General features: G+C 39.4%; 1 protein-coding gene across 1 annotated transcript; it reads right to left on the bottom strand.

The window, feature by feature from the left end:
- Positions 1-2,323: 2,323 nt before the first annotated feature.
- HHLA1 (HHLA1 neighbor of OC90) lies at positions 2,324-21,841 on the bottom strand. The gene is made up of 17 exons (XM_074859855.1): positions 21,836-21,841; positions 20,451-20,534; positions 17,517-17,625; positions 16,040-16,099; positions 14,837-14,917; positions 14,292-14,375; positions 14,115-14,198; positions 12,649-12,732; positions 12,022-12,078; positions 11,821-11,907; positions 10,945-11,037; positions 9,934-10,131; positions 9,309-9,380; positions 9,016-9,087; positions 3,014-3,170; positions 2,589-2,671; positions 2,324-2,367 (listed from the first exon to the last, which is right to left on the bottom strand). The coding sequence occupies exons 1-17, from the start codon at positions 21,839-21,841 to the stop codon at positions 2,324-2,326; spliced, it is 1,455 nt and encodes a 484-aa protein (XP_074715956.1).
- Between the last annotated feature and the right edge of the window lie 577 nt (positions 21,842-22,418).

Consider the following 22,418-nt stretch of genomic DNA (forward strand, 5'->3'; position numbering starts at 1 on the left):
TCCTTTGGAGATATTCAAAAGCCATCTGGACATGGTCCTGAGCAATTGGCTCTAGGTGGCCCTGCTTGCGCAGTGGCATGGACCAGATGACCTCTAGAGATCCCTTCGAATCTCAACCATTCTGTGATTCTGTGATGCTGCCAAGAAAAGGACAGGGTTCAGTCATACCATTTCTGTGACCAGCCCCATCAAGGAACTTTACAGAAGAGTGAAACATGGCAGAAGTTATAACTTAATGATATGAAAATTCATTTTCATGTGAGTTTTGGTTCTTCCAGTTGGAATCCCCAGGGATTGCACCAAGTGCATTTTTAGTACCTTGACGAACATTTTCAGCCTGACAAATCAGAGTGGCCTTGACTGGGCATAATAATAAATATGAGTCCTCTGAGATAGTGATCTGCCACCATAATTTCTGTATTTCTGCCTAACACGTACAGAGATTTTTCAGGACTGAAAAACCTGGAATATGGAAAAAAATTTCTTTTGAGGGCAGTCAATGAGTTCACTTTTTTCATGGAGCCTTCCTTTTTCACTCCTCTCATTTCATAGGTTTTCCCATTAATTTTCATTACTCTCATGGGAAAGTCAAACAGTAAGTCTTAACAACTGTGACAAGAAGGTTGTCATTCAGGACAGGTACCATTAATCTTTTCTCAGCTCCTTTCAGAAGACACCCATAACTATATGATACCTTCTAATTGTCTCCTCATGAACACGCTCGAGAAGCAGCTCTCAGCCCTTTCCAAGACCTTAGAGAGGAGATGGCTGTGACATACCCCCAGTGCTAGACATGGCTCAGGAGCACCCTATCAGACTATAGAGAGGTTAGCAATTTGTCCAAGGACTTCTATTCCTAAAGGAAAAAAACCAACGATATCTTGTAAACACAAAAGTGTCCTTTAGCATGGAGATCAGTGCTACAACTCAGAGCTGATTAAATTCATTAAAATAATAATAAAACTATCTTTTAAAAGGGAATCCTCTTCAAAAAATATTTTTCTTTTGATATTGTCTTTTTATTCAAACCTAAATAAACCCAGAAAGTCTAAATTATTTTAATCATTGTTTTCTCCCCTTAAGTTATTTTTTTCATTTTTCTTCCTGAGTTCTCAGAAAACTTCATGATAAAAATGTAAGAAACAATATAGATTTTTTTTTTTTTTTTAAATCATGTCTTCAGGCTTTAAGATATTTTTCTGGGATTTAAAAGCAAAAGTTGCACAAAAGTGTAATTCACCCAGCTCTCACAGCAGAACTGATCATGCCTTGGGTGAGGAGAGGTACTGCAGGTGAGATCTCTCCACAGCATTGCAGTACCGTGGCCATGTTAATATTCCTGACATATACATTCATTGTGTCGACATTCCTATTTCTTCCACTGGCCTAACTTTCAATATCAACTGTAACTGGTACTACTCCAATCTATCCTGCTCTTTGATATGACAGAAATGCTTCTGTCATGCTATTGAACACAACAGTGAAATGTATTTTGGAAGAGGGATGCTGCATCCTAACTCTCTCTGGAGGCAGCATTCCTTATGGTGCCACCTTTCTCTTTATTTTTATACTACATTGAACACATATTTCCTCAGTGAAACAGCAATGTGCACCAGCTGTAGTGCAAATAATCTTTTTTTGAAATATTAATGGCTTGATGATGTACTTTGGGTTGCATCATATTGTTGCAGTGTAACAAAATATAAGAATTGTGCAATATGTTTGGTTATTCTTTCCTTCTTTAGAACTGGTTTTTAGTTCACCAGAGGTGCATACAAGGAAGGAGATGAATCTTGGTGAGCTCACACAGATGTATCACATAGTGAGAGTACAAGAGGTGTGAACATTTCCTTGGTCAAGCTCTGCACTAGACGAGTCACTAAATTAATGGAGACTCTTACTTTGAAATAATGGATAATCTACATGTGTTTAATACCAGAAAAAATCCTTCTCGTTTTCAGTATTTCAGGTTGCTTTAAAATTATTTTTATTTGTTCATTTTGATTATTTTTTTAAGTATAAATAAAGCTAGAATATTTGTATTCACTAGCCAACCACATAAATATCCTTTATAAAATACAATTTTTAAAAGCCTTTCAATGCTTTTATTTCAGTTACATCACTAAAATAAATCTGGTTTTACACATTATTTTTACAATGCCTTGGAGGAAGACACATTTCTAAATTAACATCTGGTTAATAGCTTGTCTTGTTACAAATATTTGCAAATAACATGTTGCATCCTGATTTTTACACTGAGAAATGAAAGAGACAACCAAAACTGCCGCCAATCTTCCAATTTGCAGTAAAATTCCTCAGTGCTCTAGACCGATGTACAGATGTTTTTAAGGCATTTTTGTTTTAATGCTGGAAGAACACGAGAAAATTGTTATCAGAAGAGGTTTTACGAGGAAAATATTAAAAAAAAATACATGAAGGTTAAAAGATTTTTCTTAAAATCTGTTAAAATCATTATCACATAAAATAGCTATCTGATGAAAGACAGCAAATACTCTGTAGATATCTAAAAATTTTTGTTATACCTTCATAATAAGATATGTAGAGCTATAAAGAGAAAATATACATACTGTGTGAGTAAGTAACTCTTTTGACTCTTTCACAGACATAACTTGCACTTTTCAAGAACCAGGAATAGTATTCAACACAGTACCTAAAGATGTAGTTAAAATTAGGAGAGTAGAATCTTGTTAGCTTTCATAAATGCAATTGTATGCATATCATACTGCTAATATTGAATATGGGAACAAAAAGCTAGATCCTAACCTCAATGATGTCATTAGATATTTGGAAAAATTCAGCTAAGCTTTATTCACCTAGTTTGAATACCGGAAGCCAAATCAGGTATTGATTAGTGCACTGGGGAGCCATTTCATTCTCAGCCAGTAGCCACAGACTCTCAAAAATAAGCAATGGTGATTGAAACTTGTCATTTGAAAAAAGCCCGATGGAGTATTTTAAACAGAGAGATTGAGAAACTAGTGCCAGGTTTTACCTCATAGCTTCCTTTCTGGAGTATCTTCTCTGACCAACACAGAGACACAGCTGAAAAAACCTACAGAGCTCCATCACACAGGGATTGATCTTTTGCACTATAAGGGTGACAGGAGGCGAGGTCACACGGGACTCTTTGAGGATTGCCTGTGGACACCCTAGGAAAAAATACAACTCTCAGCTAGGTCAAATACTTGTCCCATTAAATGTCTTGCAATGTCTTATCTGGGCTATGAGAGACATGCAGATTAATAAACTCATGTAGGTATCTTAAAATCAAATCTGAGTGAGGCAGATAATTGAAAAGAAAGCAACACACAGCCTGGCAGTTGCTTGAGTGAAAGCACAAATAATCTGTTCAATTTATTATTATTTATAATCACTGGTTAGTTACTTAAAATCATGTTGCTTTTATTTATCACAAATGTAAAGAACAAAGCTAAAGATGTAATTTATTTATTGTTACCTGGTTAGGTGGAGCTTCAGCTGTCACTGAAGCATCAGTCTTTCACAGTGCAAAACAGCAAGACAAAGAACAGCACTGTAGACTTATTATATTTGATATTTTGTACACGCATATGCTACTTTAATGAAAAATTCACTTCCAGTTCCTCATGCTTCCCTACACCCACCCTCTAAATCTGAGTCCTAGATTAAATATGACCAAGCTAATAAACAAACAGACTGTCATTGCTCTCTCCATCACTTTTTTTAGCTTCATTAACAAAATAAACATGGTTTATGCAGAGGTTATGGCTTTCTCTGTCTATCTCTCCATCCATCATTTTTCCCCTTCTTGTTTCTAGTGACTTGAATAATCACCTAATTTCAGCCCAGTTTTTAGGGATGGGTAAAGATCATCTGGATAAATACAGTCCTACAGGTTTCATGAAAGCTGACAAGTAACTGGAGGAGAAAAGGTCAATTTTTGCCTGCACTGAGATGAAGGTAGGAATAATTTATCCATTTTACTATTTGTTTGTCAGGACCCAGCTGGTTAATCAGTGTTTATCAATTGACCACCATCATATTATTTTAACTTAAGAAAAATGCAGGGAAATGGTGTGCCTAGGGATGGACTCCCCCTTCCCCTCTCTTGAGACAACTAAAAGGAAAATATCTAGTTCACTCTATTCATTGAATCCTCTGCAGTCAGCAGCAAGAGATAAACATTTGCACACCAAACATTTCATCCCACCAGCAAATGCAGCTGTGCCACACTGCAGAAAAAAAGCAATACTACAGAATAGGTGATGGCAGCTTATAACAAAATCCTGATTTGCTATGTCGTTTTTCAGTGTCAAATGCAATCTCTCTTCAGACTCCCTTTATGTTGTAGAAAAGAGAAAAGAAGTCAAGGTGGAAATGCAGGAAATTGAGACAACTGAAGCTGTTTTCAGTTTTGCAGGGCTTTTGTTCATCTTGTTAAGAGAATAACCTCACATTTGCCATAGTCTTGCCTTCTCCAAACCATTACCTTCCACATATCATCTTGCATCTTAGGTAACAGTTGTGTTACAATGGGTCAGAACCTGCAGCATTTACAATATACTAAAAGGCTGTCAGGGCATGGCTAAAATAGGTGTGTTAGCACCTCTCCTTTGCATATTTAATAACCATGCTCAGAAGAGGAGACGCTGTGTGTGAGGCCACATTTTGGGTCACTGCAGTGAAGCTGCCTGCCCTGCAAAGCATCACATCTGACCCTGGGGAGCTGCCTGCACACACTTCATATTGTCCCCTGCATACAGCAAACCTTCCAAAGGGGTGTCTCCCCCACACCAGCACTCTGAAAAATAAGAGACATCCCTGGAAACGCCATGCTGGGGCTCTGAAAAGATAATCAGGGACCAGGCTGTGAGAGGGCACATTTTGCGTGATGTGGGTGTCCCCCTTACATGCACCCGTTGGGGTGGAAGAACCCGAACATGCAGAGCAAAGGCTGCTGCAGTGAGATTGTCAATTTTTTTTTTTCCATTTGTGCAACTAGCAACAGGCTTTGGCCATGTGTAGATAAACTGCCTTACCTGCAGAGTATAATCCCCTTAGACAGTGTAATTGCATTTCCAGGTTCACGTGTCTCATATGCTTTCTAGCTTTGGGCCATCTTATGTTATGTGATAGGAGAGGTTATGGAGGTTAAATCTGGACTAATGAAGTTCTGTTGAAATATTCTTGAGTCGCCTAGTGCTGACAAGAAGTTTAATATAAAATGGCATTCATGGGCAGGAGGAAAATAAAGGCTCTGCCAACCTGAAAGAGATCACTATGAAACTATTTCTCTTCTGTCTGGGCTTGCCCAAGGTAGCAGGAGTCATGGAGGAGTCATGGCAGACACTCACAGCTCCCAAACTCACAGGCCCCTCTGAAAACCAGTTGTGTGTCAAAGGCATTACACAAATATCCAGCATAATTAGTTAGGGATGGGCAAGAGGGAGACCTATTTCTCTTAATTTTAGCAGCTTTGCATAAACGTCATTAGGCTTTGTCCACTTAATAGCATTTGACAGACCTTGATTTTTTCCCACTCGATGTCAATTGAAAATTAATTATTTCTTGTTTTAAAAACACTTTTCATGTTAATAACCATACATCAGATCATCATGCAATGAGGTTTTAATATAAGTTGTCCATGAAAAATAATGTTACAGTTGCTGTGAATAGTTAAAACTTGCTAAAAGTCACCCTCCAACAAATCTCCGCTGAAGTGGATACTTGCTATCCCACCTAACAGGTGTTAAATGCTTTACTCAAGCTATGTGTTTTGCCAGCAGAAATTCAGCTTTATTTAAATGTAAATTGAATGACTGTAATTTCAATTTGGATTCATCTGTGTGGGAAAGAGAAGTTAAATAAAAAAGCTGAAAGTTAAACAAATTGCTTTGGTTTTCATTTTTGACAATCACTCAATTTTAAATTAATGCTGCGTTTACATAATACTACTTTTATGTAATGCTGAAATTTTCTTTCAATTAATGTTGCATTTAATTTTATTTGGATTGGATAGTATACTCACATCGTATTGTTGAAATTAAAATTGTCAGTGCTTCATAGTAATGTTTTATATCTCTTCTGTTATAGATTTCTACTGTGAAATGTGGTTTTTGTATTCAATTCATAAGTTCCTACAGATCTGGACTGAAATTAAAAAAATAATTTAAAATAGGAATTAATTTCAGAACTTTCTTTTCTAAGAATTTTCTTTCCTAAGAAATCAAGTCAGTCAAAAGAGGTGAGAAAATGCAGGAACCACAGCTCCCTGTGCAGAGCTTTGCTCTTGTCTATTTGAAATTACCACGTTACTGTCACAGGCAGATAAGTGACCAATTCTTGCTGCAGTAAACAGACTTTTCCATTATTAACTCAATATCATATCTCTCTGACACTGAGATTAAATTTTGCTGCCAGTGAAAAGAAATGTTACTGCTACTGTGAATAATTCAGACTTACAATATCTCTCCCTGAATGCTCTAATATGCACACTTGCATATTTTATCAATTGGCATCCACTTTTGTGATTTAAGAAATGAGTTCTTGGAATAATGTCTCAGTCTTCAGAGCATTGTGGATGCCCTTCATTGCTTTGTGATCCCATTGTTCAATTTATTTCCCCAAATGCATGATTGATATATACAGGTAGACAGCCTCTGTCATCGTGGTTTCTGATAGAGAGGTATGTAGTGACTCTTCATTCCCTGATCTCATTGACATCTATGTTTTTTAAAAATGGTCTGGTTCCAAGTCCTAGCTTGTCCAGGGTCTATACTGTTGCCCACCAGACAGCAATTGGCACATGAACAAAGTTTGTAGTGTGCACGCCACAAGTTCAGTCACACACACCAGTAACTTCCAGCTGGCTGGAGGTTAGTTAATCCTCAATCAAACTCACCCAAAGCAAGCAAGACACGCAGAGAACTTTGGTTTTGTGCAGAATTTTTGATGGATATGCCTCTGCTCCCAGTCAAGATAAGAAGACCCAGTTTATCTTAAATTCTTCTCTTCACACCATCAATGTCAAGAAGTTAAATGATATTCATGTGATATGACATCAGCTCATTTTCTTCATGCAACCAATGTACGTCGCAGAGGGCAAGATAAAGACTCTGGTATTTTGAGCTCTTTAAACAGAAGTAAAATGAGAGAAAGATCAAAAAACCATATTTGGCTTCCTATCTCCATGGTTTGAAAAGCCTCTTACATCAAGAACTACTCCTTAGCTCAGCACCAGTGAGTTTTCTCCTTGGAAAAATGTCTCAGCAGATAGTTTTTTACTGTGGTGTTCTCAGGCCCTCCCAGGCTATAGGTTCTTCCCCCTCTTCCCTGACACTGCCTTTCTGCAGGAGTTGTGTTTGCATGATCATTTGATGCTATTGTCAAATTTTGCTTTTCATGGTCAGTATTTTTAACTCTGATAACATTATTTACTTCTGAAAACGGATACCCCACTGAGTTCTATGCTCTCAAATGCTTTCTTTTCTAATAATATGAATTAAAAGAAAATTTAAAAAGAAAGAAAAAAAAAAAGATGACAAGCATCCCAACATATTTTGATAAAGTCAACCAACCAGGACAGGACAGAACTATGAAAACCCTGATCAGAATCAGTGAAAGCTACAAAAAAGTAACAGCATAGGATTCTGGTCTTGGATTGTTGCAATAGGCAACAACAGAAAAACCAAGAGAAAAAGCAAATGACAGCTACTATGTGATTATTCCTAGTGACAGAAAAATTGAAGATTTGTGAAAGAACCTTTGTGTCTGACTCAAATATATTTACCTGTACAAAAAAGTCCTTTACAGACAAATAATGGTTTGTTGGAATTCAGTAATGAGCTGAGAGAAGTCAATATTCAAAATACCATTAGAAATGGTGAGATTAGCAGAAAATCCAGGCACGTAGATTTTGTCTAGATCCCAGAACAGGCAGTCTGGATTTTCCCTTCAAATACAACAGCAATATGAAATCATAATAGTACTGATGTGCTTTCCATGCTAGTATCAATGCTGGAACACATACACCAACGTATCTCTCAAATTTACTTCCTTAAGTACCAGGCTAATGGGCAGCATATAATCAAGAACTGTGACATACATGCAACTTCAGCTGTACCTTGCCTGCTGCTCAGCTGGCCATGTGTCTTGGTTTCCAGTGTGACCACTGGAAGCAAGGACACCAGACTAGGAGTGGAAGGACCCCAAAGGCACTAAAGGTGGGCTGCATTTTACCTAGTTTTAGATAGCCATGATGCTGGTACCTAGAGATGAACTAGTTATCTTCAGTCCCCAAGACTGGGATTTGTGGCTGAGATTTATTCCTGTTGTACTTCTGAGCTCTGCTCCTACTTTGCAAATTTAGGTGTAAATAGCCTGGACTCAGACACATACAGCATCCAAAGTAGGTGCTGGACTCTCCCAGAGTTCAGTCTCCTCTCCTGGCATTGAATCAGGTCCAGTTTTTCAAAGCATGTAATCTCTTACTAAATACTTATAAGTGGAGTGGCACATCATCTTACATTAACTTTGAATTTCTAACTCTTTATTTTGGTGCTTAAAAGGAAGAACTGAGCTTTCCTGAAAATCTAGTTGATAATGATCCTTCTTTAGCTGAAGAGGAAGTTTGCAGTATTGTAAATTCAGGGTAATTCTGGAGATTTCATGTGACATAGATTGACTTAATAATTTTTTTTGTACCAATATGGAGATTTAAAGCATGATACTTTCTTTTGGAATGGATGAATTTTAAGGTTCTCCAATAACCAATCCATGTTAAAATTGACACATAGAGTACATATGTTCATTATATCACCACACTATAATTTATCTTTTGAATGTGTATGATTCACAAACAAATATGGAAGCAGTCCTTTAGACATTTTGGGCATTTTACATATATAAGATATCACTTAAATTAAACATGTATGTTCTTTCTGCATGCGAAAATTTGCATATTGATATACTTTCAAACATGCTACTATTTTTGCTGCATGAGGTGCAGCTACTTACTAGTAGCTGAGTAAAGTTTCAATGTCACACCGGGCCTATTGGGTGGTGTAGACAGTGCTGAAGAAGGCAAATCTGAAAGAGGGAAAAGACATCTTAAAAAAAAAAAAAAAAAGAAGGTTAATTGAAAGAATAACAGAAAAGAAAAAGAAGCTGAAGGCACAGACCACTAATAAACACTTACATAGACATTGATGCATAAATACATTCACAGTCACCTATTTCAACATATAATATTTTCTATTTCATAAATGTGCCAACTGATGCACTTTGTTATTATCCCAGATCAATCTCACCTGGCTCTGTTTGCGTCAGTTTGCTGATTTCTTGAGGAGACACCGTCTGCATCCAAAATGCATACACATTGGCTATGGGAAGAGAAAGACACATGCTCGTGTCATTCAGGATATTTGCTATTTATCTGTCTATTGAGAACTGCTATATACGAGACAGCTCAACAGCCAGAGTCCCTCACCCAGTACTTCCAGTGGCATATAAAAATGTCAAGATGAACAAGGAAGGACAAAAGCTGTACTTTGCTAGATATTGAAAAGTCCATGGGCTAGGGAAAGGTAGGATTTAAAGAAGGTATGTTTAGTGGAGGCCAAGAGAAATGGCTCTATAATGCTTTTTCACAAGTCTGCTCACTGTATTTGGAGTAAAATGTGGGTGAGGACCTGGGTGTCAGAGGTGTCTGTGAGGAGCAAGGTTTAGTTTTTCCCCAAAGGGTACGAAACTACAGATGGACTCTATAAATGATTGTAACAATTCTACAATAAAAAAATTCTACTCACTAATGACCCAGGGTGGGTCTCCCTGAAGGGCGTCCCAACCTCAACCTCAGAGATGTGGTTTCAGGTTTTAGCCAAATGCCACCTCTAGCAGGGTAAAGCAGGTGTTGGTCCTCCTCAGCGTACTCACTGGGACTGGGCTGCAGAGCTGGCCATGGGGCTGAGCTCTCCCCTGCAGTCAGAGGGGGTCCGGCCGTGCCTCGTGGTCTGGAAGCATCCACATGCAGTGATGGAAACCCTGATCCTTTCACTCCAACCGTCTTTGGCCATGGTGGGAACCTCACGGTGGGGGTTTCCTCTCCTTTCAGGGCAAGAGGTATCCTGGTAGCTGGAGAAGCAGGAGAGACAGACGGAGGGCACCAGCAATGCTCTGTGGATGCTGATGCCCCATGGCAGCATCGAGGGTAACAAACTAGGGGACAATAATATCTAAAATACACCCAGAAAATCCCATCTATTCCATGAGTGCTTCCCCTGGCAGGTGAGATGTCACCTCTCCATTTCATTTTAAATACAGAAACATGGGGAGTGCCAATAATGTTTGAAATTTTAACCGACAACACTTTAATGCTGAAGTTTTCGTAAACAAAAAAAGAAAGTGAAATGTTGTGGAGAGATGAAGCTGCAGTGATGAGAAGGTATGAAGTCAAGGTCTGAATTTCTCTTGACTTCTACTATGTGCGAGCAAGCATGAAGCCTTGCTTTTTGGCTTTCAAAATGAGGTAGACTAGCACTTTTCTATCTTGTAGTCTTGTGGTGAAGCTAAATGCACTGAAGTTTATGAAATGCTCAGTTACTCACAACAGCACGTCATGTAAAGTCAAAGACAGAGAAAAAAAATTATGATAAAAAAGGAGAGGAAATAGTTTAAATAATAATTTTTGTTGTTTAAAACCAACAACCATTTTTTCTTTACTTCTTTGCCTCTTTACAAATCTTTTTCTAATAAAATGACTTTTTACAATACTTTTTCTATCCTCGCCATTCAGTGCATTATTGGCCTGATCTGCTGTTTTGGACAAACTTTTATCTTACTCTGTAATTGTAGATCAACATTACAGTGCTGTGCAGCAAACATATATGATCATTTGTTCAAGTTAATCAAGGAGAATATAAATTTGATCTGACAATATTTGCTCACTTTTAAACGTCCACACATGTTCTGCTGATGGATCCACTGTTCTGTTTGGGTCTTCCTGTAATTTCATGAAACTTGAAAAAGTCATATCTAAGTCTGAGGTATGAGAAGATAGGGTTAGAACACTCACCATCCATTGCATATTGGGTGATAAAAAGGAAAGAAATCAGGTTCTAGCATAATAGAAACAGCTGTTGTCTTTTTTAATTAAAGTAATTTTTGGCAGAGTCTTTTTTTTTTTTTTTTTTTTGAACGGGGGAGAAGCATCCTTCAGCTTTCAGCACAGGTAAACTTGCCACTGATTTCACTATTTGCCTGCTTTAATCAAGCATTGAAAATGAGAAATAGTCATGGGCAGCAATGAGAGGTGAGCATGTGTGAAGTATGTGAAGTACCGCTCAAGCTGGCAAAGCAGTTTTGGGTGGAGGAGCCACGCAGCACACTACTGAATATATTCAACTCCATTCTAAAGATAACTCACATAAAGGTAGGAGGTTATTTGTGCTGAGAGCTAAGAAAGACACCATTTAGATTAAGAGCATCAGGGAGCCTCCCCAGTCCAGTGCTGAATTTCGTAAAACTCTCACCCCAGAAGGTTTTGTTTGCTCCTTCACTAGAAGACCTTGTAGCTAACAGTTTAAAAGTTTGTAAATTTTGCTTATATTTCTAATATAGATATTACACTGTACTTAATATAAAATATTATTTTAATGATAATAAAATATATAATGTGTACATATATATACGTATTGATAAAAATATAAAATAATACTTTAAAATATTTTTACATCATGAAGATGGAGTATTCATTGCAAGTGCTACGTGGACATGGTTTTCATTGTTGCTGCTGTTTCCTTTTATTCCTCAGGATGTGCTTACCCTGGTCAGAAGATGTGTTACCAGAAAATGTGTAATTAATAACAGGAGACTTCTCCAGCATTTCCCAAAAGTCAGACAGATTTCTCCCTGCAAATAGAAATGTTTACAAATATCAAGAAAGGCTTGTTTCTAGTCTAAGTCATCTCTGAGAATAAATAGGGCAATATTTTGCAGTGGAATGGCTTTAACTTTTACCTTTACCTGTCTGTCCTGTCATCACGCAGATGTAGATACAATCTGAATCATTGCTCTGACGCACTGAAAGGGTAAAAAAAATGTAAACCAGATCATTGTTACCTGTTTTCATTATATGATACTATCTTAAACAGTTGAAAACACAAACACAAAATGGTATGTGGCTACTGCAGCTGGCCAAATATTTTCCTTCTGATCTGATTATAGACAAAATCCTAGAACCAGCATCAAATCCAAATGCTAATATTTCCAGGGGAAATATTTCTATCTAATTAAAATTCTAAGTTACAAGTATTTTTACATGGAAAAAAAATTCTTCAGATAATATAGCCCATAATTATTCTTCGGGAATCATAATTCCCCAAAATACTGGTATTTAATAATAATTCACCAAACTTTCAAAAAAAACATAGCTGTTCATAGAAACATGTATGTCTCTATATTATATATACACATTATATATGTATCTTGTTCCTCTAAGGAGACTTTGTTTATAACTTCAGCCTGTGCTTTGCAAGAAAAATGTTGCTGAGTAAAAGCAGTAGGCTTTTATACACATTTCTATGGTTGTTTCCATGCCAGGAATAAATCAGACAAATAACACAATGATAAATGTTAAAAGGAAATGCAAACCTGAGAGAATAGAAGCAGATTTGAAAATTTCTGTGAGATAACTGGTGGAGTTTCCAATAATATCAACAAGTAAAGCTGTAAAATCTAGACAACAAAATAGACAATGTTTATGATTGAAAATACATATTCTATCATCTATGCTAAGTCAAATAATCACTTTTATATGTGATCATATTTTGGATATATGCTTGTACATGACAATGTTTAAAATGTTTTAAAGTTCAAAGTGTTTCTGCTGGATGGGAGTGGACTTAAGAAGCCACTGGAATACTCTGCAGAAATACATTTCAAAGATGATATCCAAACCAACACCAATGTGCCTAAAAGTAAACTTAAACGGAATTTATCTGTTCAAGAGAACAATTTAAAGTAACACTCTACTTAGTTTGCTTAAATGTAGAAGCAGATCCAAAGCCTGCAAGCTTTGCCTGCATTGCCTATGTGTCTTGTAGGACCTTCCAGGAGGCATCTCATTGTGTGTTCTGAGGTCTACTTCAGACATACCAATGATGTTGTCAGCTCGAAAAATGGCTAGTGGTGGTGTGGTATTACGATTTTTTCATAACAGGTTCTAGCAATAACAGGTCAATGTTCTCACTTAAGGAGTGAAAAACATGAGCCCTGTGTTGAGCCCTGAGTTTTACTACTTGGGAGGATACTCTAATCGCCAAGATATTCTGGATTTGGGGCAGAAAGATTAAAGTTTCTCCCTTATCTTCCAAGGCAGACTGGGTCATTATGCAATAAGGCTTGTGAGAAGTGTGAAAAAAGCCATGAAAGTCATTGTGGCTCATGTGTGGGTCATCACATGCAGCTTAGAGGGTATGGGTTCTTGTCCCTAGCTGCTGAGTTACTCTTGGTATTTACATTAACCAGCCATAGAATCCAAGTGCTCAGATACATCCTGGAATGTTAAATACAGTTAAATACTGTGGATCATGGATGTGAATGAGGATTATCAGTGAAGGATTTGCCCAATAACATTTTACACTCTTCACAGAGATGTTTAACAGATTAACAGATTAATCCTTGCTTTTCACTCCTGCTGGGCTCATTGAAGTTATTGGAGTCTACTGGTGCAGCCCCTGTCCATTTCCTGTGAGTTATCTCAGGAGAGCAAAAGTGGCTAAGGTAATGCATCATGCATTGCTGGGTTGTCTCTCCTGTGCTGGTCTTTGTATTCTGAGGAGGAAAGGAAGGTCTTTCTGCTGGGTAACCCACACCTGTCACTTGACTGATGGCTCCATCCCAGACTGGCTGGCTGGGTGCAGCCTTCTGAGACTGAGTTCACTGAGTGTCCCCCAAGGTTCAGAGCAGCCACTCATTGTGAGTTATGGCTGTTAACCTCAATATGGCGATGCTACTCATAAGGATGAAGTCTGCAGAACTCAGGCTACAGTTTTCAGCTCCAAAGGAAATAATTCAGCTTAAGCACACACAATTGCCAACCTCTCCTGTGTACCCACCTGTCAAGTCATTTGTCACATTGTTCAAACAGTAGCAGTAATGCATAGGGAACTTGCCAGGGTCAACATTTTTCAAGTTAGAAACTGTAGGGAGAGACAGAGAAATATCAGTATCTTGATGCACAGGATGTGTGAGAGAAAATGCTCTTGTGGGGAGCAAAGCATCGAGGCACTCACTGTTGTAAATGGTGACTGACACTTTGTGGAAGGCAAATGAGCTGTAAGATGTGACGCTCAGCAAAGAGAAGAGTTTTTTGGTACCTGCAGAAACACATGCCCATGGTGCTATTAGTGGTAGGCACAAAACATGAGAACCGCATGTTTTGACTCTGCTTATTTAATTTCTAAAAGACTCCTGAGGTGTTCATACTATACAGCTGCCTGAGACTCAATTCTATCTCATTTCCACTGGGAGCAGGATAATTTCTATTACTTCTTCTTTTTTTTTTCTTTGTTTTTTCATTCAGACCTACATTGGATTACAAAGTGTTTTCTAAAGGCATACCATGAGTAATTATGGTGTGTCTATATATAAACACACACTAATTTTTAAATTCTTTGGGGCAGACTGTTACAAATGCACAAGGGTAACATGCTCCTAGAATTAATTCTGGAGGTGGACAGCATGCATTTATGGCTTCTTGTGCTAACACCACTAGCCCTTTATCTCAATGACCATCAGGCTGAGAGCCTGTATGACCTGCCTGGCTTTGTTGTGTTACCTCTGAGTGTTGTGTTCAGCATGTTGTTCACCAGCTCTGTCAGGTTAATAGCAGCCAGATCCATGGACTTCGCAGGCAGCTCTGAAAAAGAAGGGTCTCTGAGCTGCTGGCTGCATGAGGGTACGAGGAAATGCCCATTAATCCCCTGCTTGAATACGGCAAAAACCAGAAGAGGAAAAACAACAAGCAGTTTATGTATTGGAGTGCACTGAAAAACGTGGTGAGAAAATAAAAATTCTGGGAGTGCAGAGAGGAGTCTGGGAAATAGCAAGATAAAGTGGGCAGGGCAATTGTAGGCCAAAAATGTAGGTCGAGCTTTATGTCACATATTCCCTTGAGCATGCCCTTGTGCGGGCTGCCAGGGAGCAGAGCCAGTCCTGAAGTTTTGGTGCCCCCTCGTGCTGGGCAGTGGGTATTTACTGCCAAAAGAGCAGCAGACCTCTCTGCAGATGGCAAACGGAGGAGAAAGTGCCTAGGAAATGTTCTCCCTTCCCCAGTGCTACATGGAATTGGGATGAAAATACAGATTTTATTTTTTTCAGCTACCTCGATGGCTATACTGCTACGACAGAATAAGTGGACTGCAGCTGAATCACACTTTTTATTTTAAGATATTTTCTTTCTGTTGCCATTGCCTATTTGTTTTTCCTGTCGAAATTTCTGAAGACATTCATTTGCTTCCCTCCCACGAAGTCATGCAGAAGCAAAGCAGTATGGTGTCTGTGTGTGTACGAGAAGGAAGGTCTCTGTGTGCATGACAGAGAGAGAAAAAACAGAGCAGGATGGAAAAAGAAGCACAGAAAGCCAAGATGAGAACAAAATCGAATTTGGGGGAAAATAAAACTTTCCAATGACATCAGTATTATTTTTAATCAATTCGAAACCAAGCTGCACCCCGGGGTTGGAAGCGGGGTTTGTCCACAGCGTAGAAGAGAGGAAAGGGTAAACAAAAAAGAATGAAGAGCTGGGAAGAAGAGAAAGAAAAAAGAGAAAACAACATTTTAGATTTCTGGGAGGACAGAGGTTAAACTGGCCATGGACCTGCGTAAACCCTGGGTTGGGTGAGGAGCCCTTGCAGCAGTGGTGGGTTCAGGCTCACAAACTCTGCAGGAGAGGGCCCCACCTGCTGACACCTCCATGCCCAGCACAATACCTCCCACTCCATTAACACCCCACACAGTCTCCTGACATGCTGCTTGTTACCTGCGGTGGCCAGCACTGCCACTTGCTTGTCTTTCTTGTTTTCTCTTCTTATGCATGAAACTGTGAAGTGAAGAAAGAGACTGAGAAGCGGTTTTCCCTATTGAGATACCAAGCAACTCTCTGTTGAGCTCTCTGCCTGGGTTACATTGCTGCTCTCATTCATTATAGCTCAGAAACTGATGGCCATCAACACTGCAAAGCAGGCCACTAAGTATCCACAACAGCAGTTCATCAAGTGCCTAAAAATAAGGATGTCCTAAAGGACTTGCCAGGTCCTTTAGCTGCCAGCTAATAGAAAGAAATAGGTTAAATATCTGACCTTTCCCCCTTAACTCAAGAATCAAAAGAAAAAAAATAGTAGCAAACTGTTGTAGAGATCTGCACTAGGCTTGCACACAACACTGACTGCAAGGTACATAGCATAATAAGGCCAGATCTAAACCGAGCTTCACGGGCTGTGTGCATATTTGTTATTCAGAGCAGTCATTCGATTGAGTACTGTTCTCAAGAGCTGTGTTGCAGGAGGGATGAACTGGAGCTGGGCTCAGGAGACTGGACTCGCTTCCTGGCATTCCCTCAGTGACCAACAAGGGCAAGGTGCAAAGCAGTGACATTGCAGGACAAGTTGAAGTGCAGCAGTTTGGTGCTTAGGTTCCCTATCTCATCAATGGAGAGCTGAGTGCTTCCAAAGAATAATCTGGAAGGCTCCCAAATAAGTCAGTGCTAGCAAATGCTAAACTCCCACACCCCTCTGAAGCTTAATCTTCTCAGTCCGTTCAAGCTCTCCAGAGAGAAGTCCTCTCCTGGGAGCTGGTGGTGAGGAGGGCTTGCCTCAGTGGTGGTGATGCCCCTCACTGCGTTAAAACCTAATGGACAGAGCTCTCACCAGGGAGTAGGAAACCTGGGTTCAGCTTCCTCTTCAGTAAGATGAAATCTGCAGGACTGGAAGCAGCAGAAGAAAGAGGAGATGTGACTGCATAGTCTGGCTGTTTGTACCTAACTTGGTGAAACCCAGGTGCTTGTCTCCATTTGTACTAAAATCTGTGTCTTGTACAGAAGACAATCCCTGGATATGTTTCTCTTTCTCCTTCTTTCTTTATATATATATAAAGGAAAAATACTCTATAGACAATCCATGGTACAATGCCTCCTCATGCAGTACTAGTCAACTATATTAACAACTCTCACTTACTATGAGCTACATTTGGACCGACAATCTGGGTGGTAGGAGCTCTTCTAATCCTTCTCTCCCTTTCCATGTAAACCTTTCCGACTCCAGATTCACAACATGGGAGCCAAGAATTGACCTTTACCACCATCTGGTCTGCCCTGCTGCATGGCACCACCCCTGGAGCTCCAGCTCATCACCCTTGCCTGAGCAGGGTGAAAAAAACAAGACTGCCACAGATATGGGAATGGGGCTGTGGGAACAACTGGGGAAGAGACACCCCGGGGAGCACAAAACCAGCATCCTTACCTGTGTTGAAAACCAGAAAAAGACACAGAAATCCCAGGCTCATCTTCACTGCCACATGCCAGCATGACCACTGCATTACGGATTCTGACTTCCAGCAGGTTTGGCTGTTCTAGGAGAAAGAAATTTGGTGGTGTTAAAGTTTTCAGTATTGTACTATTTTGTCAATTCTTGTCCCAGAATGATGTGACCATGAGAGAAATATCCTGTCTAGGATGTGGAAAAAAGACTGGCAGTGTAAATAGCAAAGAATCAGAAATCACACTATCAGCATTTTCCGTGTATGTGCGGGTCTCATAAGCTTAGTATGTAACTCTTAATTTTTGAGTCCTATGTAACTGTGTCTTTGGTGGGATCTGGTAAGGTTGTCTACACAGTCCGCTTCTCTGGCAGGATGACCTGGGCCCAAAGCACACTGAAAGGTCAGAAGCCTACACCCTTTCTGCTGAAACAAGATAAAATTTACTTATGTTCAATTTCAAACCAGGTATGAGTTGAGCTCTCTTTCTGTGGAAATGTTGATTGCCCAGTCATCTTTAGTCTTGTATTTCTATAGTTAATTATTGTCACCAAGCTGTGTCCTTTGTTGCCTTGCCTAGTTGCCTGGGAGGGATAAATGGTCCTCTGACTTTCAATGAGCTGCTTTCCAGGTTTCAAAGATTTGATTAGAGGCAGTTAGAAAAAAGAAGGAGAGTCCTTGCTACTTTACATGTTTTCCACTGACTTTGTAATACCAGAACACGTCAAATAGCTCAGTAGCTGTCAGAAAATGAGGGAGAGTATGAAAATTAGCAAAAAAAGGTCCAAAATTTTTTTTCATATCCTCTTGGAGTAGTTAATCTTGTGAGTATGCAGCAAACCATTATCTTGAAGACAATACTGTTTGATTAACAAAGTATTATCATCATGTTCTCATATTTAATTCACTAGAGAGCTACACATTCTGAAAATAGCTAATTGTACTTAGCAGATCTAAAGAGACTTTTCCTTGGGATGGTGAAATGATACCAAGCATTTCTGTGTTTGAAATATCTGTGTTTGCTCATCTGATGAGTCAAAAGCATTTAAATGCCAGCTCTGCTAAGTCAAACAAAGCTCTGAGAAGCTTTTTAGGTAGTTCATCCTGTCTATTCAGTCTATCTGCCTAATCCTTTTTTACTCAACCCTAAGCCTATACTCATCCACGGTTTCTGTGGGGCTGAGGCAGAGAGAAAGCCACGGCCAAATTGCACTCTCCAGACTTCATACTCCACCACCTTTCTGTGAACTGGACTAATCACTCATGGACAGAGTCCAGTGTCTGTGGACCAGTCCAGCAACAAAAATCCTAAGCTTGGCTCTTTTTGCAAAAATATTTGGGATCTGACCAACAATTAAGAATACAAAACATGAATGTATTTCTGGCTTGACAATCACAGGGCCTGAAACCCCATCATGGCTATCCCTGCTTCCACTAGCCGGTGTTATGAAGCTTACTGGGACTTGTAACAGCTTTTTGTATGAACCTGTGGACTCTGTAGTTAGGGGAGACTGTAGCATGGTAGCTCAAGCTTGCTAACATGCTGACGTGATGGAAGCAGTGGGGATGTAGTCTGCACTGAGGTAGGTATAAAACTAACCCACGTTTATGGATTCTGCACAATGCTGTATTTTTTTTCCACCCTTTGCTTTGACTGTATGAAACGGAGAGGAATTAGTGAGAAATACTCCTCATTAGCATTGAATTTGAAGAACTGGTGCTTTGCAAAGGTGTGGGGAGGTGGCTGCTGGGGAGAGCAGGCTCTGGGGTCAGCTGGGGTTGTGGGAGGGAGAGTTGACCAATCATGTCAAGTGGAGGTTTGTAACTACCTATGTTTTGGAGCAGGAGGGCTATAGTGGCTGGTGCACCTAGTCAATTCAGTATCCTATTAAGGGGGAAATGTTGAGTTGTGTCTTTGAGTGGGGTCAGCAGTGGGGTGATTTGCTGGTTTTTTTTTAATGGAACTTTATGAATTTTTATTCCTGTACTATGACAAGTGACTGTCTCCTTAGCTCTGGAAGACCTACGTTATGATGAGACATGCTTCATGATGACGGGTCAGTGTTTATGGGTCATAGACCTCTCCCTCAGCAAGTTCTTCATCACCCATTCCCTGCACATAGAGTGTGATCAGGCTGCACAGCTAGTGCTGTCTCTGTGTACACCACCCAAGGGAAATCAACATGAAACACAGCCAAAAGCTGTGCTGCCACCATACTGTCCCTGTGGCATAAAGCTCGTCTTGGCTGGAGGGTCTCTGATGCCCAGATGGACAGAAGAGCTCAAACCTCTGCCCTTCATGAAGATTTTGTCTGCGTGGTGAGTGAGAGACTCAGACCTAGGAAGTGGGAGGAGAGGACATCCTCTGTCCCACTTTCAGTCTGCCCCTACACATTGGTGGTCAGTGCTCATGCCAGTGTGTGGAGACTTGATTTCCAGCACATACTTTGAGGAACATGGGCTCTCCTGGGTCACCAGTGAGTCATGCTTGAACTAAGACAGAAATCCTTGGTAAGAGTATTTCATAGACTGCTCTGCAAGCACAGCTATTCTGCAAAGATTCACAAGTAGAAGGGTTGATAGACTGTAGATAATTTCCTATCAGGGATCTAGCTTCATTACTGATTTATTTAAACTGGACCAGAGCTGTTCATGGTGACAGGATGGGAAAAATAATCTGTCAGAGGACTCAGTGCAGCAGGCTAAGTCAGGGGCTAGAAAGACCACATTCCCAAGAGGTAGAGAAGAGGCAAGAAGATTGACACATGAAGGAACTGTCCTGCCAAAGCACCTTAGGAGAGAGAGAGGGGGGAAAAAAAGGAGTTTTAAAAGCAGGAAAAAAAAAAATGAAAGAGAGTGAGATACAAAGTTGTGCTTGGAAGCATCCCATACACATTGAGAGATGCTTTCTTGTTCACCTGAATTTTCAGTTCCCTGCTGTCCTCCCCACTGAGCTGCTCCTCTATGCTAACAAACACATACAATTTTCTCTGCATATGATGCTGATTTGCGGCAGGAATTGAGAGCAGCCATTAGCATGGCCATTGCACCTGCATTTAACTGAGGTGTGACTGCATACTACAGACTCAGTCGAGCCAAATATCTAACTATTGGGACAACATCCAAACCTAACATGGAAGGATGGGTCATAATAAGCCAAATCCTGTTCTACTTGTAGCAAAGAAATATTAAATAATGTTGGTATAAAATGAATGTAAAATTCTCCATTCATGGGAGGGCTTGTTTTGCCTGAATGCCAGATTTAGCACTGTGGTGTCCTCTGGCCAGAACAAGATGCTTAAAAAGAAATTGCAGAGCAATGTCAATACTAAGAACATCACTCTAGGAAGGACTGCCTTTACTCCTCAACTGGTAGAGATTGTCTTAAATTTGAAGCATTAGGTTTTAGCTGCTTTCCACAATCTTTTCCCAGAATTAATTCTCTGAAGATTTATGCTGTCCAATTAAATTTCGAAGCCATCTGTGACAAATATTCCTAGAACTGCCACCTGAAATATCTTATCCTTCAGCAATGTGGATATTAGTAATATTAACTCTTAAGATACATGTCATGTTTGCGTTACTCAGGTCTTCAGATAGCTAATTTTTGTCTATCTGTGACAAGTCTTTATTACATTGTAACTGTATCTCTTCTGTTTGCCAGCATGTGACACTATCGCGATGACTAAACTACACGTCCAGATTGCAAATATGAAACCCTCATTGTACTCCAGCTCAAAATAATAATTTCCATTTCAAAACATAGTCCAATTCACAGGCACTAAAGGCACAGGTGACACATGACCATCCCATAAAGTGACTCTCAGTGAATATTTTCCTTCCAAACATTTATTTGATACAAGCTGCAGGTCAAGTTTTTAGTTACAAATTCTCCTTCTCCTCTACTGGATACGATAATCCTCCTCTTGTGTTTATTTTAAGCTGAATGATATTAGTGGAATTAATTTTACTTAGAACTGTTGATCCAGAGTTCACTGAACTGATGAACTGGAGATTTTAATCCAGTTCAGATTGCCTTTATACACTCATGAAGATTTCTTATTAAATAACTCTTTGCCACTCCAGATTAACAGCAATTTTAAACCAGTGTGTTTATTAGCTATGCTTCATTTGAACTAATTTTAATGTGGCAGGTAACCATGAAATTTGAATTGGTTTAATTTTTCTTGTACAAACAGAGTGCAATCAGTTTTCCTGTGTCTTCATGCTAAACAGAGCAGAAGAGAGGTTAAGAGACCAAAGAAATAAAAAAAGGAAAGTCCTTCAATATTAATTTCCTTACCTTCATTCAGTTCCAACATCTAAAGGTCATCTCTCATTTTAAGCACACCATGATACACCAGGTCTAAAGAAATATTGCATGTTAACATGAAAACATGCCCATGTTACAATTGCACACTTCATTAAATTGCTACAACTACTTTTTAAGTTCAAATTTATTTGTATGAGAATTTAATAAAATGTAATAAATGTACATTTAGTACAAATATATTTCATTTGTTACATTTCCACCGAACATTCGTAGCACAAGTGAAATTATTTCCTCCAAGTACATGTGAAACCACTGAGATTTGGAATAGTTAATATCAACTTACCTGATTTGTCTTGACAAAGATGATTATCTTCAGAGCCTATATAAAACTGGAGGTTATTGTGAGGTCTTAATAATCACTTTGTGAAAGACTTTGGGTAGACAGACTTGATAATCTTGCTTTAGAATCCTGTGAAAATTGTTATCCTAATCCCAGAAAGAAAACTAGAGGTAACGCAATCATAAGAACACAAAGTGCCTGTTGAGTCCCACACGGAAAGGCTCTGTGGCAGGTCAGGTAAGGATTAGAAGCTCCTGTTGGCAGTAATGACTG

The sequence above is a fragment of the Strix uralensis genome, chromosome 1, assembly GCF_047716275.1.
Source record: "Strix uralensis isolate ZFMK-TIS-50842 chromosome 1, bStrUra1, whole genome shotgun sequence".
Lineage (NCBI taxonomy): Eukaryota > Metazoa > Chordata > Aves > Strigiformes > Strigidae > Strix > Strix uralensis.

Bases quoted from the DNA above. Each gene is read 5' to 3' on its own strand.
- HHLA1 (XM_074859855.1), bottom strand. The intron at 12,079-12,648 runs GTTTGCATTTCC...TTACCCTTTCAG, and splicing joins ATCTGCTTCTATTCTCTCAG to TGCGTCAGAGCAATGATTCA. The intron at 2,672-3,013 runs GTAAAACCTGGC...CTACATCTTTAG, and splicing joins TCCAGAAAGGAAGCTATGAG to GTACTGTGTTGAATACTATT.